This window comes from Bos javanicus, chromosome X (genome assembly GCF_032452875.1).
Source record: "Bos javanicus breed banteng chromosome X, ARS-OSU_banteng_1.0, whole genome shotgun sequence".
NCBI classification, from domain to species: Eukaryota; Metazoa; Chordata; class Mammalia; order Artiodactyla; family Bovidae; genus Bos; species Bos javanicus.
This window is the reverse complement of record NC_083897.1, coordinates 114,525,289-114,552,445: the sequence shown is the minus strand read 5'-3', so window position 1 is coordinate 114,552,445 and position 27,157 is coordinate 114,525,289. Positions and strand designations below refer to the sequence as shown.

The 27,157-nt window shown below is 43.0% G+C and overlaps 1 protein-coding gene across 14 annotated transcripts in view; it reads right to left on the bottom strand.

The window, feature by feature from the left end:
* DMD (dystrophin) overlaps nucleotides 1–27,157 on the bottom strand; it is a 2,228,404-nt gene that overhangs the window by 104,876 nt on the left and 2,096,371 nt on the right. For all 14 annotated transcript variants that reach the window (XM_061410475.1, XM_061410469.1, XM_061410467.1 and 11 more), the window contains one exon: nucleotides 11,481–11,555. In XM_061410475.1, coding sequence (XP_061266459.1) covers nucleotides 11,481–11,555 — 75 coding nt within the window. The remainder of the gene's footprint in view (nucleotides 1–11,480; nucleotides 11,556–27,157) is intronic.

Below are 27,157 nucleotides of genomic sequence, written 5' to 3'. Positions count from 1 at the left end.
GCTATAAAAAAAAAAACAAAACCCAAGTATGTTCTAATATACCTTTTCTTTCAAAAATTATTTTGACAGTAGAGAATGCTAGAGGTTTGGATGCCAGTGAAGCAGAGGGACCATCTGGGGGTAACAGAGGGGGAAAGACAATAAATGACCAGCTCTCCAGGGTTCTCTTTGCTAAGCAAGAAAAGCAGAAAATGAAGGGGACGGGGTGGGGTGGGGTCTCAAGCAATGGATCCCATGAATGATTGGTTCCCAAGGTGCTGGTTGTGCCTGATCACCTGGATCAGAAGGTAAAGAATCTGCCAGCAGTGCAGGAGATCCGAGTTCAATCCCTGGGTTGGGAAGATCCCCCGGAGGAGGGCATGGCAACCCACTCTAGTATTCTTGCCTGGAGAATCCCATGGACAGAGGAGCCTGGTGGGCTATAGTCCATGGGATCCCAAAGAGTCAGACACAACTGAATGACTAATGCTTTCACTTTTTCACCCTCTTAACATCCTAGGTTTAAATGTCCACGCCATTCTTTTCTATATATGCCACAAGTGAGGAGTTTTGCTGGATTTTTTTTTTTTTTTTTTTTTGTCTTTTACAGAATCCTTAGTGTTGTGAACTAGAAAACCCCTTTCAGAAGCATTGGCAGTTGGGAAAAATTGAGACCAGAGAGGAGACTTGCTCTGGGTATTATGGCACGACAGGTGGGGGCATGTACTGAAAAGAAGAAAGGTGGGTGGCAGAGGTAATCATTCCAGACTGTACATAAAAGAAAACTACCCTCCCTTTTCTACTAGCAATAATACGGGGAGGAAAAAAAAGCACCAAAATGTTGGTTTGAATAAGGCTGGTGGTGCCCACACAAACACAACCCTGGGCTTGTCCTATGGGTCAACCTGGATACCCCATGTTAACATATCAACAATCCCGTAACCTCAGTAGTACACAGACAGGGCGGGTAACTCCTACGTGTCTGCTGACTTTCTGGCCCAGGCAGAAGGTGTCTGTGGGAAGAGGAGGCTGTTGTGGACATCACATCTTTCCACAGGTGGCTTACCCTTCAGGCTGAAGGACTTCTCAAAAAAATCTTTGCCTAGCGAGAAAGTCAATGTGCTTTGATGTAGTTATCTTTGCTGCGAGGGTTAATTCCAGAGACTCTGAGGTTGGCAAGGCATGTTTTGCTAAAACCAGCCACACAATGCAGAGCCTTGATCAAAGTAGTGAAAAGAAGTGACTCACTGTGTTTATGGGTAGCCATGGGTTACAGGTTATCACAGTTGTTTACTGCTAGCAGTAACATTAGCCATTTTTACCTGGTCTCAGTGAGGCCCATGGAGGCCACTGGGTTTGGGATTGGCTATGTAGGGAGACAAGGCAGAATGGGAAAGAATTGATGCCTTCAAATTGTGGTGTTGGAGAAGGCTTCTGAGAGTCCTCTGGACAGCAAGGAGATCAAACCAGTCAATCTTAAGGGAGATCAACCCTGAATAGTCACTGGAAGGATTGATGCTGAAGCCGAAGCTCTGGTATTTTTGTCACCTGATGCAAACAGACGATTCATTGGAAAAGCCCATGATGCTGGGAAAGATTGAGAGCAGAAGGAGAAGGGGGTGTCAGAGGATGAGATGGCTGCACAGCATCACTGATGCAATGAACATGAACTTGGGCAAACTCCAGGAGATGATGAGGGACAGGGAGGCCTGGCATGCTGCAGTCCATGGGGTCGCAAAGAGTCAGACACGACTGGGAGACTGAGCAACAGCAAATATAAGGAGAAGATATCCAGGGCACCAGCAGTTATAAGCAATCCTGGCTGAGACTCTGATGGGTGAGCCCTGGTTTCTAAAGTGCTCTGTGCTCACACTGGTGGTTCTTGATCCAAGAGAGAATGTGCATCCTGTTCTGGCCCTGACAGAGAGAGGGCACTTGGAGCTCGGACTTGGCCTCTCCAGACCCCACCCTGTGGTTGTGACACGTGGCCCTGTTTTAATGTTGTTGGTACATGGTAGTCTTCTCCTTTCTCTTGTAATGAACTGTAGATTTGTAAGGACTCTCATTTTGAGTCCTCATCAACTCTTGAGCTTAACTGTTATACCCAAAGCAATTAGTGCAAGAACTGAGATGGTTTAGAAGGCTGCAACTCATTCTTAGCTGAAAATATGGGTATGGCATTCTTTTCAAAGGAAAAGAAGACTATTCTGATAAAAGGGATGAAAATGAACCACTGATGCTGGTTGTCAAGCTACCCTTGGTCTGAAGTAGTACAGGCTTTGAAATTGGTTATCAATAATACAACTTTCTACTGGAATCTGAAAATGGTAGAATCCGAACTCCAGGAGCCAGAAGAATGGATTAGAAGGGGATGGCAAACTGATGGTTAGTTTGCTAGAAACTAAATTCCTTGGTTGGAGGAGCAAAAGCTTTAAAATTTCAGAATCTCCTTCCATTGAGTTTCAGCCTCTCTGGCCTGCAGGTAGAATTCCAGCCAAAGGAACCTGGGAACTAGCACTTTTGATAAATGGGCTACATCTGTGAGGACAATTACAATTAGAAACATAATTCAAGTGGGGAACTTCTGGCTGTCCCCTAGTTTACCGTAATTTTCCTTTTCAATGCAACACTAGTAGTCCCTGGACTGGGGCTACAGTTGAGAGTCTTAAAGGGTGGTAATATCCTGAAAGAAGAGACTATGACTGCTAGTTGAAAGGTAAGTGCAAGAGTTCCACAGGACTCCTGGGCTGAATTACCCGCTTCTCACACCTCACCTAACTAGGGCTGAACGTAACACATGCTTTGTTGCTTAGTGGATAGGACGGCCCCATCTTTTTCTGTTTGGAACCAGTGGGAGCCCTTATCAAAAAGTGGGGAAAGAAGGACAAGGCAAAGTCCAGGTGTGTCTCATTTTGCTACCACCTAAATGTGGACTAGCACAGTGGCTGAGCCCAGGGAGATATACTCTCTGCGGGGTGGGGAGGACAGGGGTGGGGTGGTGGAGAGACTGGATTAAAATGTAACAATAAGGAAGAAAGGTAAGATTGTTGCTGAAGGGAAGAAAGTCACCTAGAAAGAGGCTTAGAATAAGAGAATAATATGCTCCCTGCCTGGCAAAGACTGAAGGCAGGAGAAGAAGGGGATGACAGAGGATGAGATGGTTGGATGGCATCACCGACTCGATGGACATGAGTTTGAGCAAGCTCCAGGAGATGGTGAAGGACGGGGAAGCCTGGTGTGCTGCAGTCCATGCGGTCACAAAGAGTCGGACAGGACTGAGTGACTGAACAACAACAGTGCTCCCTTTGGCTATGACTCATGCCCCTTTAAAGAGCCAAGACATGTGCAGTACTGCTGGCTAATCTACCAAACACACTGGGTGAAGAGATGGGAGTTCTGACTGTGACCTGGACTGCATCATGTCTTTTGGAGTCTGTTTCACAGGATGTATCTGTCAGTAAGCACCTGCGTGGGAAAGCACCCTGTGGGAATATTCACCCAGTCATATCTGGAGAATACTGACGTCTCATCATCTGAATGAACACTGCATGGTCATTCATTGTGAAGATGAAGGATTGTAAAAGGTACTGGGTAGAAAGGTATGTGGTAGAAAGTTTAGATGCTATATACCCCATCTGTCATAATATATATGGGTTAAAAAAAGCTATTGGCCTCATTGTGTGTGTGTGAGGAGAGCTACAAATGAGTGAAGGGACAATTGGGATGCTTGGATCATTGAGGAAAATGAAGTTGAATTTGGTGGGCCTAATTCCTTGAGATTGAAAAGTCAAAAATTTGGTTGTTTTGTTGTTGTTGTTGCTTAGACCTTCAGATTTATCGCTGATACATTTTCTTCATACCGAAGCTTCCATGTAAATGTCTAGATTACGTGGATAATCTGGATGGAATATACATTTACTTTTGAGAGTTTTAAATTCCATTTTAAATAATCAAGTAATCTGTAAATCATAGGTTAAAACTTTTTTTTTTTTTTTTTTAGGTTAAAACTTTTAAGATGTTTCAAATATAGAAGTTAGTTTGACATGAGTAGAATTTATGAGATGTGCTGGGGGAAAATGGAAGGACCAGCATGTTTATGTTAAACACAGAAAGGGATAGAAAGGAACTAAAGGACGATGAGACACCTAATAGCACAGAGGTACCTTAGTACGAAGTGTTTATTGTATATGAAATACATAAGAGGCAGTAATTATACACATGCATATTTAATATTCATGAAAACTTAATTCAGGCAGCCATTAGTGAGAGCCATTCTGCCCCGTGTGTCTTCCACTCAAGGAACACAAGTAAATCCCAGGGCCACTGATCAAGTTCATTGTCACACCATAACTGTGGTCTATGGTACACTTGTCTCTGTGTCTTTAATAGAGCAAGTTTATATGTCACTGGCCTAAGATGAAAAGCCAGCAATTTGCCATGGATGACTGTTGATATTTCTGTGGCATTTTGAAACCAAGGTCCATTTAGGAGTGACTACTATCCCTACGACATCTGCCTGGGAGACAACATTTTTTGCCTCTGAATTGTATTTCCTAGCTATAGTGATGGAGAAGGCAATGGCACCCCACTCCAGTACTCTTGCCTGGAAATCCCATGGACGGAGGAGCCTGGTAGGCTGCAGTCCATGGGGTCGCCAAGAGTCAGACACAACTGAGCGACTTCACTTTCACTTTTCACTTTCATGCACTGGAGAAGGAAATAGCAACCCACTCCAGTGTTCTTGCCTGGAGAATCCCAGGGATGGGGGAACCTGGTGGGCTGCCGTCTATGGGGTCACACAGAGTTGAACACGACTGAAACAACTTAGCAGCAGCAGCAGCTATAGTGAAGATGTTACCACATGGTGGCAACATATCTAGTGGACCAAGAGCAGGGGGTCCTTAAAATAAAAGAACCCGAGGAGAATTAGGAGCTGGGAGAGGACTACCTGGCCAGGCAGAATTTTCTTTGAGTGAGAAAAGAGAAACTGATGGAAGAGATCTCCTAGTGTAAAAAGAACACATCAAGGGACTCCAAATCCAGGAGGAAAGAGAAGGATGGAAACTAGAAATGGAAGCAACAATAACTGTAGAGTGGAACCTCCAAGGTTCTCCTTAACAGCATGAGTATCGTGGCTGAGAACTCACCCTTCTTTTCCTTAGTAACTCCTGGTGCTGGACACATTTCAAGCAGGACTACAGTGGGAGAGAACATGTGTTAGTTGCTCAGTTGTGTCTGACTCTTTGTGAGCCCATGGACTGACTGTAGCCCACCATGCTCCTCTGTCCATGGGATTCCCCAGGCAAGAATACTGGAGTGTGTTGCCATGTCCTTCTCCAGGGGATCTTCCTGACACAGGGATCAAACCTGCGTCTCTTGCATTGTACGTGGATTCTTTACTGTCTGAGCCACCAGGGAAGCCCAAAATGGCTCCTATTATGGGAACCCCCTCTCCTTGGGCACCAGTACTGTCAAACCATGGAAGCAGAGAAACTGAGTTTGGCTCTGTCCTCAAGATATTTTGAATTCTGAAACAACAGAGACCTCGGGTTCCTCCAAAATATTGTGCTGTGCTTAGTTGCTCAGTCATGTCCGACTCTTTGCGACCCCCTGGACTATAGCCTGCCAGGCTCCTCTGTCCATCGGGATTCTCCAGGCAAGAACACTGAAGTGGGTTGTCATGCCCTTCTTCAAGGGATCTTTCCAACCCAGGGATCGAACCCAGGTCTCCCACATTGCAGGTGGATTCTTTACCATCGGATCCACCAGGGAAGCTCAAGAATACTAGAATGGGTAGCCTATCCCTCCTACAGGGGAACTTCCTGACCCAGGAATCGAATCGGGGTCTCCTGCATAGCAGGCAGATTCTTTACGAGCTGAACTACCTGGGAAGCCCCCAATATTGGGCTGGTCCAAAAAGTTCATTCAGGTTTCTCTGACCCATCTTCTGGGAAAACCCTAATGAACTTTTTGGTCAGCCCAATAATACATGGCATGTGGGAACAGAGTTTTTGCAGAAAAGGGACCAAATAATTACACTGGCCTCTCAGGTACTCATGCTGTGAGGCAGCCAGTGGCCATGGAGGCATATCCTGACTGTCACTGTTGCCTGTATGTAGCCGTTTCCTGCAGGAGACTGTAGATTTATTTGTAAGCCATGTTACATGGTGGGTCCTCTCAGTTTTTAGCAACCAAACCCTATCTGATGCCACCTTTCTGTACGTTCACCAAAGGTGAGGTGCCTGGGTCCAGAAGGAGCACCTTTTAAGCTATCTTGTGGGAAGGATGAGTCTGACAATTGTGCCTCTATGCAGACAATTTCAGGCAGTAGAAAATTTCTCCACTGTGTGATTTAGTTGCCGAACAGAAGCAAATTGTTCTCTATTTCTTGTTTGCAGAGTATCTGTCACATTTATCCACTGCAGTATATTTAGCCCTATGGTTTGGGCTCTCTCCAACCCACCACACACTAATAAACTAAATACACGGGTTTTGTTAAGTGCCTTTTTTATTTCTGCTCTTAGAAGTTGGCTATATTTTTAATTTTAGACACCACAAACCTATAGGATGTCATGAGAACCACAGTAGGAGAAAGAAAAAACTCAGATTATCTTCTTTGTAACTTTCAATGGGTTATCAGCCATAGGAACCGGCTTATAAATCCATCTTACCCAGATTTTCTCTTTGTCTCTGCTTTTCTGTCGAGTTTAATTTTCATTCACAATGCCTTGAAAGGCAGTACAGAGTCATGCAACATTAAACCGATTACAAACTGGGGACATAACAGACCAATGATGATGCTCTAGACTTAAACAGCAAACTCTCTACAGTGGATAACATTGTGGTATTCAGGTTTCTGCAGTATTGAAGCTTTGATAGTGCAGTGAAAAAATATTAAGACTAAGTGCTTAATGGCAGCAGCATGGCATATTTTCTAAGGCATCTGTAATTCAAACTCTTAACTGGCATCAGGAAATCATTGAGATAACATCATTAATTTTCATTAAAGTAAGAGTTAGTGGAAACGACCTTCGGTTGGAAAAGCTAGCCAGGACAAGTTTTGTTTTCTGACCCCAGACAATAGCTCTTTATCATGGCTTTACAGACATAGAAATGACGAAAAGGCCGGAAGGGAAACCAAAGCATATCTAAAATTAAGGGGAAATTCTGAAATAATCTACTGAACAGTTAAGTAATGTGATCATGCATGTTTTCAATAATAAAAGGATAGGTAAGCTCTTCATTCTGTATTCATACTCCACGTGGAACCCTTCTACCATTACTGAGAAATCCAGCACTTAATTTAGATAAATACACCCTTATTTTGCCGTGCCTAAATCTTTTTCAAAAATGAGAAAAGTAATGCTGAGAAAGGTAGTGCTGAGAGTTGCACAGTAGTTGAAAAGTGAAAATTTTACATTCTACATTCAGAACTTAACTTTGTTATGAGGTCATAACCACTTGTGGCCAAAATGTTTTATAATATGAGATTCCCCTGTTTGTCCCATGTTTATTGGAAATGTTAACATACAGTGAGATGACGGACAATGAGGTACATTCATGAATGGAAAGACTTTTTGACAGGAGAACTGAATAATGCCTAAATCTGTGAGGAATAGTATGGAAAGGGTGGTCCAATCTAGTCAATTTGGGGGCTTTTTCATAGTATGACCTGGCACAACATATTATCTCTACTGAACTTTTAGGGTCTCACGGGACTGTACACCATAGCACTCTACAGAAGCCATTTCACAGTCGTCCCTTTCTCAGTGGGAGGCACTACCTCTGGGATGGGGCAGAGACAGAAGATGAAAAAGAGGCAGAAGACTTTCTCCACCCAGCCTCTGTCTGACTCCCCCACCCCAAATTACCTCTTTCCAGCTCTGGTACATTCAACAGGTCCCTATGGGAATCATAGGCCCAGGGAGTCCTCTAAAAACCACTTATGCTTAGCAGCTATACAGCTGAAAAGTGATAGCTTCAGAGTTTAACCTATATGGAAATGGAAGCCCAAATCTCCTTTCGTTCACACATCCATTCCGTGAAAACAGATTAAGACCTTTTCGGTGCCAGGAATCGTGCTAAGCACTGCAGAGACCAAGATAAAGAGGACAGGCCTACCCTCTCCTTCCAAACAATTTTATTTCTAAGCCATGTCTTCTCCATCACATCACCATGTAGAAAATCACACGCCAACAACACTCCTTGACCTCCTTCCTGCTAGCTTCTGCAGACACCCTGGTCACATACCTTCATTCCCAAAGCTTCGGTTGCCAGGGTTCACAGCTCTCGGCCGTGAACTGGGTTCAGCTCAGTCCAGTTTGGGTCCAGTTTGGGGTGATTTCAACATTGGCCGTCATGACTCGTGTGTCACTCTAGCCACTCGGTTCCTTAAGTTCCTCTTTCAGCTGCAGGGAAATGGACATCTAGTCCACCTCCACCACCCATGCAAATGGTCATGTCCTAGAGCCAATCAGCTGACCTGTTCCACTTCCGAAAAACTGCTGAGCTTTGCTGCCGTCTGACCACAACTTCTTGGCCTTCCAGTCACTTCCACACAATCTCTTCCTCTACCTCCCTGAAGCATCTGTTGGCCGCTTGACCACACTACCTCCTAATTACCAGCTTCCACCTGAATTCCCAGCTTCTTCTGCCCAATGTGGACTGGGCAGACAGCATTCCAACCACTTACCCCCTCTTTTGACTAGATCCTCATTTCTCTTGCCCAGCTGGCCTCTGCCCACCTGGAACAAAATCATCTAGCTCCTGGAGAAATTCCCCTGAGGATGGGTGCAGCCCTAAAACACTCAGCTGATGCTGAACTGCAAGATGCTGCTTTCCAAAATAGCCCTCTCCTCAGCCACAGAGGTAAGGCCGACCTCGACTTTCTGCTGTTAACAGCAGCCCAGGAACTCTCCTCCACCTTCACGCTGAAAATGGAGCCCTGTCCACGGGCATCCCTCGCCTGCCTCCCCCAGGTCTCCTCAGTTACCTGGCCCTGCTCACATCCTCTCCTCACCCTACTCACTACCTTGGAAGACAGGCACCCTCTTCCTTCTCGTGGGCCCTGGGTTATCTTCTCCCATTCTCCCAGGACTCATATGTTTTATTATCTCCTCTTCCGTCAACAATGTCCATTTTGTCCTGTCTTCTAATACTCATTGAAATAGACTCAGGTTTCTCTCAGTCTAAATGCATGTACCCTCCATTAACTCCTCCACCTTCCAGCTAACTACTGCCCCACTTCCCTTCACAACCTTTCTCCAAGAATCGTCTCAACCAACTTTCTCTACATCCCCACTTTTCATTGACTTCTAAGCCCACTTCACCTCCTACATCATGTCCCCTAAAACCTCTCCCAAGTTCCTGAGGACCTCCTTGTTGCTCAACCCAATGGACACTTGGGCCCACTTCCTCCTGATCTTCCAGCAGCATCTGAGCCTGGTGGTGGGCCCCTTCTTCCTGCCCGCGTAGTATGTGGTAACATACTCTGTGTGTGTTCCTTTGTAGTCCTCTCTGTACATGGGTCACTCTTGGTCTCAAATATTGTTTTCTTGTTACTTTCCCTCTCCCTAAGCATCTGCACACTCATAATTCCTAAATGTTGCTCATCTGTTTCTCCTGAGCATCACAGCTATGTGTATATGGCCAACCCTGCCAGCAGGCCCACTGTTCATCTCAATTGAGCACCCGAGTCTCTTCCTTGATCCATCCTCACCAGGCATGTCAAACTTGTCAGTAAGGCCTATCAATGCCACCTTGTATTTCTTAAGTCCTCCCAATTTTCTCCATTCCTACTCTGTCAATTCAGGCTACCAGATTGCTGGTTTAGAGGATGGAAACTGCCGAGTTTCTTCCCCTTCAGGGGTATGCCCCCACACCTCCCTGCACCACCCCTCCACCCCCAGCACTGATGCAGGCTCTATCCCACAGCCAGAGTCATCTTCCTAAATGACAGTCTCAACACGCCATCCCACTACATGGCTCCCCACTGATTTCTACATTCTTTAAGTTTTTTGTAATTGGAGGATAATTGCTGTACAATATTGTGCTGGTTTCTGCCATCCATCAACATGAATCAGCCATAGGTATACATATGTCCCCTCCCTCTTGAATCTCCCTCCCACCTCCCACCCCAACCCACTTCTCTGGGATATCACAGAGCACTGGTCTGAGCTCCCTGGGTCACACAGCAAATTTCCATTGGCCATTTCTCTTACATATGGTGATGTATATGTTTCAATGCTAGTCTCTCAATTCGTCCCACCCTCTCCTCCCCACCCTGTGTAACTTAAGTGTAAAAACCTTTCACAGTCTGCCTGGTTCCAGCCGAATATTTCACCACAGCCCCTCCCTGGAGCTCCTGTGTTTTATCATGCTGTGGCATTTTCAGTTCCTGAGTACATCTCTGGACCCCATGCCTCAACACACACTCTGCCTTCTGATGAGAACGCTCCTCCCAGACTGAACTCTACTTACCTTTCTGGACTCACGTGGCTCTTCAAGCAAACCTTCTCAGTACCTCACCCCCACAACTAGCTGTTCTCATGGTACCCCACTCACTGTCATGTGACTAAATATACAACATTCAAACTATCCTTTCACTTTTTCTCAGGTGCCCATAAAGCCTTAATAGAGGCAATCTCATTGCTTAAAAAAAACAAAAAACAAAAAACAAAACAGATTGTAGAGGTTCTTGATGATCTTATATATGTTTACCTATGTCTGTAGACTTCTGGATACCCTATGTGTCCCTCATTAGACTGACTATAGGTTCCATCAGCGTAAGGACTGTGCCTATTTTGTGCTCACATCATCAGCATACACGGGCTCTCAATGACTTAGTAACAGTCACATAAACTCTCTAATGAACCAAGAGTGTTGTGTGACACTCTGGGATTTTTCTTCCCACTGAGGCATGCTATTTAGCAAAAGCAGAAAAACAACCTTGTCATCATTCTTCTATGACAGCATTGATCTCAACATTAGCATTCAAGCTAAAAAACAATACACATCTCTGAGCTTTGGTTGGCTAAGGCAACCAAGTGCTAATACTTCAAACATTAAACACATTTTCTAAGAAGAAATAAAGGTGGAATGGGGGAGATAATTCAAGTTTCATAAAGATAATTCTGGATGCCAGTGCCATACATTAGAAAATAAAAATGATCAGTCTCTTATCAATTCAACATCAGTAGCTGAGGAATGGTGACAAGAATGATTCTCAACAATTTGACAGAGTAATCTAGATGCCCAGGTCTCCCACACTGCAGGTGGATTCTTTACCAGCTGAGCTACCAGGGAAGCCCTAGAATTGAGCAATCAGGGAAGCCCCAATCTAGATGTACACTAAGCCAAGGAGATTTGAAAAAAAATGAATTCCATGTTACAACTAGACTTGAGAGAGCTATTTCTCCCCTCCTCAAGAGCAAATACCCCAATCATTTTTTTTTAAAGCAAAGAGTAACTATCAAGTATTTCAAGCACTGGTTCATACTCACAGCAAAGGGCCTTCTGCAGTCTTCGGAGTTTCATGGCAGTCCTATAAGCCGAGAACCTGACATTATTCAGGTCAGCTGAAGAAGAAAGGGGGAAAACAAAGATCATTTGTTATTTCATCAAATAACACAGATAAGCTCCCAATGATCTGCCAACAAAAGGCTAGGGAAAAAAATCTCTTGTATATGCCCCAATTTTGGAAAAGTGAAATTCTGTCAATGTGGGGAAGGAAAAAAAAAAGTCTTTTTAGTCTTTGATGATCAGGAAAGCTAAGTTCTTTGAGGGACGACAGTAGCATAACCTGCAGGGTGCTCATGTAGTTCTTGTTCCCAAGAGAGAATAGAGGGACACGTATTTATTTCCTAGACTGTAATCTTGGTTCTGTTGTAGTGAGACTTAAAATGTTTTTCCTGTTATTTTATTTTTTTATTGGAGTATAATTGCTTTACAATGTTATGTTCATTTCTGCTGCACAACAAAGTGAACCAGGTATATCCCTGGTGGCTCTGATGGTAAAAAATCTGCCTGCAATGCAGGAGTCACAGGTTCCTGGGTCGAGAAGATCCCCTGGAGAAGGGCATGGCTACACACTCCAGTATCTTTGCCTGGAGAATTCCATGGTCAGAGGAGCCTGGTGGGCTACAGTTCATAGGGTTGCAAAGAATCAGACACGACTGAGAGACTAAGCATGTACACATATACATGTATCTCCTCCCTCTTGGACCTTCTTCCCTCTCCCCTGAATCCCACCCCTCTAAGTCATGAGCAACGTAAGATTAAAAAGAACAGGGAATATGTCATTGGACTAGCTATGAGAATTTAGCAAACAATCAAGTGGCATATAACATTTTTTCTAATTATCAAAGTTATACATGCTCACTGTGGAAAACAAAGAAATTAAAGGAAAGCATGGAATCAAGTAAATAAATTATCCATAATCTCACTACACAAAGATGTGCACTGTTAACATTTGTAACATTTCTTATTTAACATGTGTATGTGTCTGTATGTGAGATGTATTTTAAAATATAATTGGCAAAGTTAACTCTCATCCAGGTTTAGGTCTGCCTGATTCCACAGATTCCTTCTATTTAACTCTTCTGCATTTATTTTAAAAGTACATAAGTTGGCAAAGACAGGATAAAAGAGAGCTGGTTTAAAAAGAAGTTCACAAATTCGTGTGTGCACACACACACATTTACTAATCAGAAATGTTTGCTGATCAAAAATTTGGGTGCATGTTAAATATACAAAAATGATATCAGATGTCAATAAGAAAAGTTACAAATCCATATCAGGATGGATATTTGTTTCTGTCCATATTCTGTACTAATAAAAGACACTGCTATATTTTTTTTAAAATCAAGTGAGAAACATTGGGATTACATTTAGCTTTATATAATAAGGTGCAATCATTCTATTTTTCTGCACAGATTAACAACTCAACAATTTCTGCTACAGTGGTTTCTACTGTCACTTGTCTATTAAGCCCCAAATCATCTCACCTAGCATAAATCTCTATTTACAAATTTTGCATAAGTCTTAATATACACCAAGCTATATTTCTTTTCTTGTATTTTTGTGTATTTATGTTTCATAAACCCAGCTCCAAAAAGCTCCTTGAAGACCAGTACCCTGTCCCCAACTTCTGTTGTATTTCCTGGTGACTTAACATACAACTGTTCTCTGAGAAAGCAGGTCTAATACAGCTCAGGGACTCTGACAAACTGAATGAATAAAAGAATGGAAAAAATACTGGCAAACATGACTAATAACCATAAACAAATGGCACCCACAGAACCAATTCTAACTGGAGATTAGGAAAGGGAAATAATTTAATCCATATCCAAGTTGATGAGTCAACATTATTAGATTGATGGCCTTTGAAGAGATCAAATATAATAAGCTAAAATGAAATTAGGGGAAAGAAAAACAAGGTCTGCAATTTACTTTGAAATATCCAACATAAATGCCAAAAAGCAGACAATACTAAATGGTGGCAAGGATGTGGAGTAACTGGAACTCTCTCTCATACATTGTTGGTGGGAATATAAAACAGTATGACTACTTTGGACAATCTGGTTAGCAATTTCTCATGAAATTAAACAAACATCTATCTTATTACCCAAAAATCTACTCCTAGATAGTCACCCCAAAGAAATAAAGACATGTCACAAAAAGATGTCTATGCGAATGCCCAGAGTAGCCTTCATCCATAAGAGCCAAAAACTGGAAAGAAAACTATAGTAGAATGAATAAACAAATTGTGGTACAGTCACACAATGGGAATTCTACTCTGTAATAAAGAGGAACTAACTACTGACAATGCAACAATGTGAGCCGATTTGAAAAATGTTACCCTGGGTAACAACACAAAGAGTAAAAATATATACTGTTTGATTCCATTTATATGAAATCCTAGAACAGGTTAATCTCACCTATACTGACAGAAAGCAGGTAGATGGTAGCCAGGAGTGGGGAGGGGGTGGGTAACTAACTGAAAAGAACACAAGGCTATTTTTTATGTGATTAAAATGATATTTATCTTGACTGTTATGAAGGTCACTTGAGAGTATATACATTTTATTGTATTTATGTATGCCTTGTATGGATATGAGAGTTGGGCCATAAAGAAGGCTGAGCATCAAAGAATGGAAGCTTTCAAACTGTGGTGTTGGAGAAGACCCTTGAGAGTCCCTTGGACTGCAAGGAGATCAAACCAGTCAATCCTAAAGGAAATCAACCCTGAATATTGATTGGAAGGACTGATACTGAAGGTCCAATACTTTGGCTCCCTGATGTGAAGAGCTGACTCACTGGAAAAGACCCTGATGCTGGGAAAGACTGAGGGCAGTAGGAAAAGGGGGTGACAGAGGATGAGATGGCTGGATGGCATCACCAGCTCAACAGACATGAGTTTGAGCAAGCTCTGGGAGATAGCAAAAGACAGGGAAGCCTACTGTGCTACAGTCCATGGGGTTACAAAGAGTCTGACACAACTTAGTGAATGAACAACAACAAATGCCTTAATAAAGTAGATTTTAAGAGTTAAAAAGAAATCCTCCCCTGGACAGAGTAGAATGATGTATGTGTGTGTTAGCTTAGCTATGCTGCAGAGGCGGTCAGTTGTCTTAATCAGGAAAGCACACTCCAGGGGTGGCTGGCTAGCAATTAATCAAAAACCCTCACTCCAGAGGCTGCCACTGTAAAAGCCTGAGTTATATTTAGCTCATGTTACACCTAAAATCCTATTAATACATCTAGGATCCTAATTAATGTGAGAGGGGCTTGTGTTAGTGATATTCGTAGTTTACAAAATACAAGGACTGCTGCAAAGGGTTTAGAAACATGCTCTGCCCTTACGTTAATGGGGTGTGAGAAGAATCTAGCAGGCCCTCTACCTTTCAAAGTGGTGCAGTAGGCTGGATTCCAAGAGCTCCAGTTGTAGTTCTGGGACTCTTGGTTGCCTGAATTCAATTAGACGGCTGACAGAATCCTGCTGTTGTAGCAGTGGTTCACCAACTTGAGTGTACATCAGATACACCTGGAGGGCTGGTTAAAAACCCGTGATTCTTCAGGTCTACAGCGGGCCTGAGGATCTGCATCTCTAACATGTTTCTAGGTCACTGCTGATGCTGCTGGTCCAGGGACCACACTTTGACAACCATCGTGTTAAGGACCGTGGCAGATGTGGATTGCGAGGCTCTCGTGCCAAGCTCTCCAAAGGCAGAGTTGGGACTTCACGGAGTCTTAAGCACGGGCTTTAAAATTGTTTTCTGCTCTGTGACTAGTAAGTGTTCATAGGTGACAAATCTTGTTCTAAGACCTGCTTTGGTTAGAAACTGGTAGCCAAGATATGGCTAAGAAGGCAGCCCACACCTCTGTATAACCACAGTGGCTCCCAACACCTATTGACCCAAGAGAACCTGGGCAGATCCTTTTTACCCCAATTATGATTTGAGGAAACAATGGCATCAGCATCTCTTCTGACCTTGTTAGAAATGCAGATTCCCAGGGCCCACCCAGCTCTGTGAACCAGAATCAACATTTTAACAAGATCCCCAGGTGACTGACCTATACCTTCAGGTATAATTGAGTCTTTGTTGTTGTTTAGTCGCTAGCTTGTGTCCAACTCTTTGCAATCTCATAGACTGTAGCCTGCCAGGCTTCTCTGTCTACGGACTTCTCCAGGCAAGAATACTTCGATGGGTGCTATTTCCTCCTGCAGGGGATCTTCCCCACCCAGGGATTGAACCCCAGTCTCTTGTATTGCAGGCAGATTCTTTATCACTGAGCCACCAGGGAAGCCCTCAAATGAGTCTTTAATTATACATTTTAATACAGTTTCTTGTTTCACGTTAAAAGTTCAAGTATAAACTCTGTATAGAGACCTCTGTTGTCTTCTGTTTTTCTATCTTTCTACATTCCATTCTGTGGGCTTGTGGATTATTTAATGACCATTATAGTCAATTGGGGAGAAGGCAATGGCACCCCACTCCAGTACTCTTGCCTGGAAAATCCCATGGACATGGATGGAATAGCTTGGTGGGCTGCAGTCCATAGGGTTGTTAGGAGTCAGACACGACTGAGTGACTTCACTTTCACTTTTCACTTTCATGCATTGGAGAAGGAAATGGCAACCCACTCCAGTGTTCTTGCCTGGAGAATCCCAGGGACGGGGGAGCACTCCAGTGTTCCTGCCTGGAGAATCCCAGGGATGGGGGAGCCTGGTGGGCTGCCATCTCTGGGGTCACACAGAGTCGGACACGACTGAAGTGACTTAGCAGCAGCAGCAGCATAGCCAATTAGACCAAAACTTCATCTCTAGATTATATTTGTGGGTCTCTTGTTTATGATGAACACTAATAAAATAAATTAAAGGTGTCCTACCCTCTTTTTGATTTTCCAAGGTGTATTCAGAATTCAGAACAAGTGGTCTAAATAAGGTCAGAAGCTCCATCCAACCCTCAAGAATTGGCAAATTCCAGGAGCTAGAGATCCAAGTGGGAGAGGCAAGGATGATGTGATTCTTTCAGGGTGTGGCTCATGGTAGAATACTATCAGAGACAAGCATCTGGAACATTCTTGCTCCAGCAGCACTCTCAGCTTCCCTAAAGCAGTTCAAACATTCTTCCCTCTCAAATCCTTCTAAATATGGCACATTCTGCCTGGAGTCGATCCACTGTGACACCCTTTCAAGCATTCCCTCCAACACAATGCAGAGAACAAGCCTTCTGCCACCAGTTTTCCATGTAGCATGGTCCAACTAATGAGCACACAGTGATTCAGGAATACCACAAGACGGGAACAGGGAAAACATCTAGTTTTCATCATACTGCGACAGAAGCCATGCAGATTTATAGATTTATATCCAGTAACCATCAGTGAATTTCAACGGAGTTCTGGTTTCCTTAAAAAGTCCTACTCCAGAGAGATAACCATCTGTGTTGTCTGAATCCGCATGTTTTGCTAGGAATTGGCAGCACCGTTCCCTCTGGCTTACAGCTGGTCGCCGCCACCTTGTGAAAATGTGGAGGACACACACTGAAACCTCAAGATGCGGTACAGCTGAGGACTCTGTGACACGGTCCCGAGCTGAGGCTGGGGCTGATCACATAGCTAAAGTATGCATGTGAAATATAGCTTAAAAGGAGAAGGCAATGGCAACCCACTCCAGTACTCTCGCCTGGAAAATCCCATGGACAGAGGAGCCTGGAAGGCTGCAGTCCATGGGGTCGCTAAGAGTTGAACACGACTGAGTGACTTCACTTTCATTTTCCTTTCATTCATTGGAGAAGGAAATGGCAACCCACTCCAGTGTTCTTGCCTGGAGAATCTCAGGGACGGAGGAGCCTGGTGGGCTGCCATCTATGCGATCGCACTGAGTCGGACACGACTGAAGCGACTTAGCAGCAGCAGCATAGGATTCAAACTCAGGTCTGTCTTTCTCCAAAGCCCATGTAAGGATAAAAGGTAATGATGGTAAACATCTGACTAAAAGTACATCACAGAAATCACTAAAAGCCTTGAGATCTTAGTGACAACTTGGAAAACAGTGACAGCACAATTGTTAGTTCCTCATTAAGTTGGAAAAAATTTCTAACATGCAGAAGTCGAAGTTCGGGCCCTCATCAGTGTTTAAAAAAAAAAAAGAAAAGAAAAGAAAATTCAAATAAACAAAGACATTTCTGTCAAAAAAAAAAAAAAAAAGAAATATAGCTTAAAGTCCCAGTGCCCATCCCCCATGGGAGGCCAGCCTCCACTTTCCCCGGGAGCTGGTTTTCCAGGACTCTGGCCCAAGCTATGAGGAGCTCACTAGCTCTCACAACTGGAACTTGAAAAGTGGACAAGTGTGAGACTACCCAAGAAATGAGTTACAACATGTTTGCATGGCAGTTGATAGGAAGCGCACTTTAGGGCACTCAACATGCTGAACTGTACATTCCTCTTCTTCATGATTTATTTTATCCAGGGCTGGTTCTGGTCTAAAAATGGAGAAAGTAGAAACTTAAGGAACAAAGGGAACAATTACATCATCTACCCTCTCAAGTTGGATCACCAGCTACTAAAGTGATGGTCCATTTGGCTCTTACTGTGAGGCACAGAACAGACAACAGGTTTTGTTGCACCTTTTTTAAGCCAATGAATTTCCCTTGTCTATGCTAAGTGTTTCTTCCCTGGTGGCTTAGACTGTAAAGCGTCTGCCTACAATGCTGGAGACTTGAGTTCAATCCGTGGGTTGGGAAGATCTCCTGGAGAAGGAAATGGCAACCCACTCCAGTATCCTTGCCTAGAAAATCCCATGGACGGAGGAGCCTACGGTTGCATGGGGTTGCAAAGAGTCGGACACGACTGAGCAACTTCACTTCACTTCTGTCATATAACTTTCACTTTCATTCTGTGGAGGATAGTGGTGGAAGGTGTCAAATTCACCAGAAAAGAGGAATGACCGATCAAGTCTGAGCCATAAATCTACACATTGTTGGACATGCTCTTGCAAAAAGATTGAAAAACACCTCAGCATTTTAAAGTCAGGGGAGAATTTGGAAAATATTGTAAAAATAAAACAGTAAGCCCCCTCACTTTAATTTTACAGCTGGTTCCTACCTTTTCATCATACTTCAAAAACCTGCTACCAAGGAATGAACTGAGGTCTAGAATTTAAAACAAGGAGTATTTTGGTCCAACTTTCCAGTAGCTTGTGGGCACTTTTTAGAAAGGCCCAAAGTTTTAGTATGTTTATCTATTAGATAGAATGACAATGACCCCCATAAATGTAATGAGTGGAAAGAGCTGGATGGCTCAAGATTATTCCAACAGATAAATGAGTGGTGTGGTCTTTGTTTCCTATCAACTCTGCCAAATCACTCAGGTGATTATGAGTGAAAAATAAAGTTTAGAGGAATTATGATGTTTTTTCATATAGTTCCAACTTCAGAGGTTTGCATACAATGTGAATTAAACTACTACTGCCTATCTGTTTTAATCAATTTCCAAATTTTCTAAAGATGCCAAAACAAGGTAGTCTCCTCTCATACCCCTTCTAATATAGAAAGGTGGGTGATTTGGGGAATTCCCTGGTGGTCCAGTGGTTATGACTGTGTGCTCACTGCCAAGGGCCAGGGTTCAGTTCCTGGTTAGGGAACTAAGATCCCACAAGCTGAGTGGTGTGGCCAAAAACAAAAACTAAAGATTTTAAAATATAATAATATATCTCCAATCCCCCAGCCTCAGTATTCCTATAGAAGAATGGACTCTCCACACAATAAGCATTATTCTTGCCAGCTCAAAGTCACTAGGACAGACGAGAACCATAGATAAGTCTTTATAAGGCTTGAGACTAATGGAGTAATTTCAACCAAGTCTGTCTTGAAAGCAAATTGAATCAAGATGTCTAGGCTTCAGAAGTCTTAGAGTACAATGTAAAATTATGGGGAAGTCTTCAAAAACTCTTCAACAACACGGGGGATTTCTGCAACATATCTTGAAAGAATTAGCTGAGAGAGAAGAGGTTCATTAACACATGATGGTCTATAATTTTTTAGATATATTAGAGGCCTTTTAAAATCTAAACTCCTTTAAACCTCATCCTCAACACTGAGCTTTACTTAAATGGGGAAAAAAATAAACCTACAGAGAGATAAACAGGAATGACACATTCATACTTGCATAACTTGCAGTAAGTCGAGTCTGTGAATTTATAATTCCTATCAAGTTATGTTTCCAGATGAGAAACAGTATTACTTTATTCACTACCAGTTACTCTCCAGAATACTTTTTCTCTGAAAAATGAAGAGAAGCAATAAAAGACCCAGAGTCACACAAATGTTAGAAGACTTAGAATTCTGAAGGAGAGAAACAAACCAAACCCAATAAAAAATAAGGAAGTTCAACTGAGAAATAAAAGATAGCATGAAATCCTGACTGTGGGTTGTTCAAGACCTTTCTGGCTCCTGCGTCTCACTTGGCCTTCCTAACACAATCTTACTATTTCTTAGCAACACTGTGCTCCTGGAAGAGCAGAAATTAAAATGAGCTTTGCTTCTTGTTTGCTGCTCTGGTAAAAGGTTTGTTGAGAAAGCAGTTTCTGTAACAAATGGCCAATGTAAAGTTCTTGGGGGAGGGGGTGGGAGGGAAACCGTGTATCTTAAATACCATTTCTGGGCCCGAATTCTACCTCCCCCCCCCACGCCCGATAATGGAGAAGGGACTCATGTGGACACTGCTGTGCCATGTTCCTTTTACTTAAGTTTCAGATCAGAAAGAGTCTGGGCTCCAACTCTCAAACCCTGCCCACCATAAAAATGTATAAAAAAATAATATTGATTCAAAAAGACTGTTTAGGCTAAACCAGTTTACAGCTCTTTAAAAGACATCCACCAAATAAGAACAAATGTACAAGTACAGAGAACAGAGTAGCGGTTAGCAGAAGGCAAGGAGGGGACAGGGCAAAATGAGCTAAGAAGATCAACTAGTATGGTGGCAGACAGAAACTAAATTTGGGGGGATGAGTACGTAGGGTAGGGTATACAGAAGTAGAAATACAATGTTGTGCACTTGAAACTCATAATGTTATACACCAATGTTACTCAAGGTAAAAAATAAAGATATCCATCTAATCATCATCCTTTCACCTATCCTTTCAATGCTTATTGAGAGTGAGGACAAAGGGAGACACAGGCCAGGAAGGCCTCTCTGAGAAAGTGACATTTAAGCAGAGATGAAGAGTGATGGGAGTTGGCTATGTGAAGAGGAGGAAGAGCAAAGCAAGATGAAAGTCAGCACGTTTGAAAAAAGCTCTTCAGCAGAAAAGACTGTAGACCATTAAGACTCCTAAGAAAGCCCAGGCTGATGAAGAATGGCCCCAACTAAGACCTACCAGGTAGACAGGGGCAGGGCCCTTTTAGGGCCCTGCATATCATGGTAAGGAACTAGGTCTCAGAACTTCCAGGTAAACGTGGCAGATGGAACAGAGTCATTTATTTCTCATTTCTGAAACTACTAGGATGACAGAAAAAAGAATGGAGATTGACATCTACCTAAAAGAAAAGAGACAAAACTGGAGACAAGACGACAAGAGACCAAAGCTCCAGAGCCTCAGAAGCTCAGAAGGTGACTGGATGGTAGCTGATTTGGGAGAAATTGCAAGCCTAAATTCATGTGAGGTGGGCCAAGCATTCCAGTCTCCCCCTGCTTCACCCTGCCAGGAGGCTGGAGGGTTAATCTCAGAAAAAGGTGCACCAGACGTGGAGGCAGCAGGAGTAACTAAACCTGGGAGTGAGGTAAGGCCCTGAAAACAGAGGGGTCGAGTGCCGTGGCAGCACACTCGAAGAACGTAAACCCTACTCCCAAACTCCAGACTGTGCCTTTTCTCCTTCAGTCAAGCCACTGGAAAAGCTTTTCTAGCTAAGCACTTCCTTATTTGCCATCCTTACCGTCAGCCAGAAGGAGCTTCAATCAGCAAGGTCTCTAAACTGACCCTCCTTCTCTGATCAGCCTTCCCTGTCATCTGCTTCATGCTCCAATTAGAACCACACTAAATCAAGCCAATCTGCAAGGAGACCCAACCAGTCCATCCTAAAGGAAATCAGTCCTGAGTATTTATTAGAAGGACTGATGCTGCAGCTGAAACTCCAATACTTTGGCCACCTGATGCGAAAAGCTGACTCATTTGAAAAGACCTTGATGCTGGGAAAGACTGAGGGCAGGAGGAGAAGGGAACGACAGAGGATGAGATGGTTGGATGGCATCACCGACTCTATTGACATGAGTTTGAGTAAGCTCTGGGAGTTGGTGATGGACAGGGAGGCCTGGCGTGTTGCAGTCCATGGTGTTGCAAAGAGTTGGACATGACTGAGCGACTGAACTGAACTGAAATCAAGCCAAAGCTCTTTCCTTCTGGTTTCCTTTTTTTTTTTTTTTTAAGATTTTCTTTTTTGGCCGTTCCGGGTCTTCATGGCTGCTCAGCACTTTTCTCTAGCTGCACCGAGCGGGGGCTCCTCTCTCTAGTTGGTGCTTGGGCTTCTCATGTTGTGGATGGCGGGATCAGTAGTTGTGGCTCGCGGGCTTAGCTGCCCCACAGCATGTGGAATCTTCCCAGTCTAGGGATCAAACCTGTGTCCCCTGCACTGGTAGGTAGACTCCTATCCACTAGGGAAGTCCCTCTGGTCTTCTTCTTGATGAGAGACTAACAGTCACACAGTCCCCATTCATCACTGGGATGAATGGTATTATTACCTTTCTCTGTCTCAGAACCTTCAGTCACTGGTCTCGCCTGAGTTCCTCAAGCCTAATGTGGGGCCACTCAACTAACCCACACAACCATCAGAACTATACAAACTTCTAAAATTAGCCCAGTCTCCTTCAACTCTGTTCTCAACTCCACTAATTAACCAACCCTTCCACACTCTCTTCATAAATGAACACACTTTGCAGAGTCTCCAGGGCAGAGATAGCTTAATTACATTTTATACTTTATAATACGTGTGAGACATTTAAAAATGATCCAGTGTGACTTGATTTTTATTCCTTTGTACAATTTTTCATACAACCAACTTCACAGTTTAAAGAAAAATCTGTGCCCTAATTGTGGGGGGCTGGAAAACCATACTTTCTTTGTAATAGAGTTGACACTACCTATTTCGAATCTACTGGCCTTCTCACGGTTAGGGAATTTGTGGTAAATCTACTTTCATGATAAAAATAAACAGCAGCAAATGTCCTCATTTCCTTTAATGCTAGTCTCATCTTTGTTTCCAGTTTTAGAATGGCTCAACCAGATTTTCCTACACTCTAACATTCCAACCCTGATTGCACCTCAGCTTACTTATTTATTTCTCCACTCTTATCGCTCAAGATTTCGACATATGGTCTTTCTCCCCAAACCGCAATCTCTTTCAATGATTTCTCCAGTAACCATAGACCCGAGGCCAGTAACTGGCTGAATTTAGTCTGCGAAACTGTTTTTTTGGGGGGTTTTATTTGGTTGGTTTTGGCTCCTCTAATGGTTTTTTAACTTGCTGAATGATTAGCCAACAGAGGTCTGTAGACTTCCCATGGTCTTGTTTCTCTGGAAGAACCTAAAGACTCACATTCTTGCATGTCAATGAGGGAAGCTGAGGCCAAATTAGCCCTAACAGAAGCTTTTCAGGTTGCCCCAGTTCCCACCCAGCCACCAATTTGGCTCCAGGAGGCATTTCTTTTACAAGTCTTGCCTCAGATCACTCCCTATCCTCCCCCCAGATTTACTTTTACTCTCTTTTTCATGTCTATGTCAACGTTTTTACAGTCAAGTTCCTCCAATAACTAGCTGTTATCTGGCTTTCACTCAAATGACGCTGTGGAAACATTTCTTACTGGGTTTTCCCAAAATTTTCCAGCTATTAATTCCCACCTTTTACTAACGCATTGAAACTAAATGACCGTGCCACTAAAAATACTGCCTCAATACACGAGTACAAGAATGGATGGGAAGACAGAACCAAAATCTGAAACTAGTCTAACAATTATCTTTCACGAAGCAACCATTACTTAAACATTTTAAAATCAGCAATTCACATTTATTGAAGTATCCACTGTGGGCCTAAGTATATCCTAAGCTCAGGGCTTAAAGTTTCAGGCTTCTAAAATACTGGAAAAAACACAAAGATAAAGTATTTACTCACATAAAAATCAATATGTATTTCCTTGGTGTCTGTGAAGTGCCAAGCAGTACACACATAGAAAACTTTGGTTATGTACACACATAGAAAACTTTGGTTATGTGAGCATGCTTTTGTACATTCAGAAATACATACTGCAGAGCCATGATTTTTTATATATCAAACACAAAATTAGTTTCCATCATGACATACACTATTCCACTGAACATTTTTAAGATTAATGAACTTGAAAAACTTTCCATTAAGCCATGTTATTTATGAAACTGATTAATTTCTAAGTTAGCTCACAAAGGTTTATTTACTGCTACTGCTGCTAAGTCGCTTCAGTCGTGTCCGACTCTGTGCAACCCCATAGACAGCAGCCCACCAGGCTTCCCCGTCCCGTCCCTGGGATTCTCCAGGCAAGAACAGTGGAGTGGGTTGCCATTTCCTTCTCCAATGCATGAAAGTGGAAAGTGAAAGTGAAGTTGCTCAGTCGTGTCCGACTAGCGACCCCATGGACTGCAGCCTACCAGGCTCCTCCGTCCATGGGATTTTCTAGGCAAAAGTACTGGAGTGGGGTGCCATTGCCTTCTCCGCAGGTTTATTTAAGATTTATTTAAATACTCAATATACAATAAAAATCCTGTCTATAGCAATACTGGTAAAAATGAAAGATATAACTAACTAGAAGTAGCTTTATCATTCATTCTTTTACTTGAGGAAGAAATGATGGGACAGGGAATGGAGATTTCTGGACAGCTTGTGCTGTGTTTCGTATCACTGACACCGAAGGGCAGTAGATATTGGTGATCAATAAATCGTTTGAATTGGATGAGATTTGGAAAGGAAACTCCCTAATTTCACCAGATTTAACCTGCTGGTGACACTGATACCACATGTGATTTTTCTTCAAATAACATCACTTTCCATTGCGCTGGGTGAATCACTACAGCCTGAGCTTGGGCTTCTCTTTTGAAACACACATAACAAAGATATCAAGACCTCCCCCAGAGATCAAGGAGTTGGAACAAAAGGAGAAAGAACAAAGGTTATCTACAGAGAATGCTTGTAATCTAGAAAGATGACTCAGCCATATCTAGCTGTGGCAGATTCTGTAGGTTGGTTCACTCAATACTCATTTTCAAAGTCTTTTTCCACTACAAAGTCTGGAGGATCTCAATTCTTTAATCCACCAGTGGCAAACAGGCAGACGTGAAAAGAAAGAAAGTGAAGTCACTCAGTCGTGTCCAACTCTTTGCGACCCCATGGACTGTAGCCCACCAGGCTCCTCCATCCATGGGATTCTTCCAGGCAAGAGTACTAGAGTGGGTTGCTATTTCCTTTTCCAGGGGATCTTCCTTCTCTAGGGATCAAATCCAGGTCTCCTGCATTGCAGGCAGATGCTTTACTGTCTGAGCCACCAGGGAAGCCCCATGTAGACATGGCTTTGGTCAATGCTTAACAAGGTATCTGCTGGGAAAGGTTTCCTTTTCCAAAATGAAAGACAAAGAGCCTGAGCTGGAGAAGGTCCTTTCTCCTTCCTGCCTGAGGGGCACCCATCATTAAGCTACTAGGAGGTCAAAGGTCACTCACTAAAGATGCTACAGCAGAACAGAGGCCCAGATCTCTGATGCCATCACTGAACTCTGCCTTAGCTCTCTACTGTCTCTAGGTTGTTTGTTATTAAAAAACAGCAACAACAACAACAACAACTCCTCTGTGGTTAAAACACAACCAGTCAGATGTTTTGTTACTTGCAGCAAATGTATTTCTGACTGACACATTAATCGAACTATAAGCAACAAGACACAGAATACCAAATAGAGAGCACCATTTTTTCCCTTGCAATTCTCCTTGGGGTAGAAGAAGAAAGCAGTAAAGAGATCTTGGATCAGAGTTCCCCATTCTTGCTACCAAGTGGTGCCACTGATGTAGTTAATTTCATGTTTAAAACAATGTTACAATAGAGGGCTTATATGGCTAAGGCTAGACATAAATAGATCTGCAGAACATCCAACAAGGCATTTATTTTGAATGAGGCTGTCACAAATCTGTTTCCCCATCTATTTCCCATGAAGTGATGGGACCAGATGCCATGATCTTAGTTTTCTGAATGTTGAGCTTTAAGCCAACTTTTTCACTCTCCTCTTTCACTTTCATCAAGAGGCTTTTTTAGTTCCTCTTCACTTTCTGCCATAAGGGTGGTGTCATCTGCATATCTGAGGTTATTGATATTTCTCCTGGCAATCTTGATTCCAGCTTGTGCTTCTTCCAGCCCAGCGTTTCTCATGATGTACTCTGCATAGAAGTTAAATAAGCAGGGTGACAATATACAGCCTTGATGTACTCCTTTTCCTATTTGGAACCAGTCTGTTGTTCCATGTCCGGTTCTAACTGTTGCTTCCTGACCTGCATATAGGTTTCTTAAGAGGTAGGTCAGGTGGTCTGGTATTCCCATCTCTTTCAGAGTTTTCCACAGTTTATTGTGATCTACACAGTCAAAGGCTTTGGCATAGTCAATAAAGCAGAAATAGATGTTTTTCTGGAACTCTCTTGCTTTTTCCATGATGCAGCAGATGTTGGCAATTTGATCTCTGGTTCCTCTGCCTTTTCTAAAACCAGCTTGACCATCTGGAAGTTCGCAGTTCACCTATTGCTGAAGCCTGGCTTGGAGAATTTTGAGCATTACTTTACTAGCGTGTGAGATGAATGCAATTGTGTGGTAGTTTGAGCATTCTTTGGCATTGCCTTTCTTTGGGATCGGAATGGAAACTGACCTTTTCCAGTCCTGTGGTCACTGCTGAGTTTTCCAAATTTGCTGGCATATTGAGTGCAGCACTTTCACAGCATCATCTTTCAGGATTTGGAATAGTTCAACTGGAATTCCATCACCTCCACTAGCTTTGTTCGTAGTGATGCTTCCTAAGGCCCACTTGACTTCACATTCCAGGATGTCTGGCTCTAGGTCAGTGATCACACCATCGTGATTATCTGCGTCGTGAAGATCTTTTTTGTACAGTTCTTTTGTGTATTCTTGCCACCTCTTCTCAATATCTTCTGCTTCTGTAAGGTCCATACCATTTCTGTCCTTTATCGAGCCCATCTTTGCATGAAATGTTCCCTTGGTATCTCTAATTTTCTTGAAGAGATTTCTAGTCTTTCCCATTCTGTTGTTTTCCTCTATTTCTTTGCACTGATTGCTAAGGAAGGCTTTCTTATCTCTTCTTGCTATTCTTTGGAACTCTGCATTCAGATGCTTATATCTTCCCTTTTCTCCTTTGCTTTTCGCTTCTCTTCTTTTCACAGCTATTTGTAAGGCCTCCCCAGACAGCCACTTTGCTTTTTTGAATTTCTTTTCCGTGGGGACAGGCTTGATCCCTGTCTCCTGTACAATGTCACGAACCTCCATCCATAGTTCATCAGGCACTCTATCTATCAGATCTAGTCCCTTCAATCTATTTCTCACTTCCACTGTATAATCATAAGGGATTTGATTTACGGGAAACAGTGGAAACAGTGTCAGACTTTATTTTTCT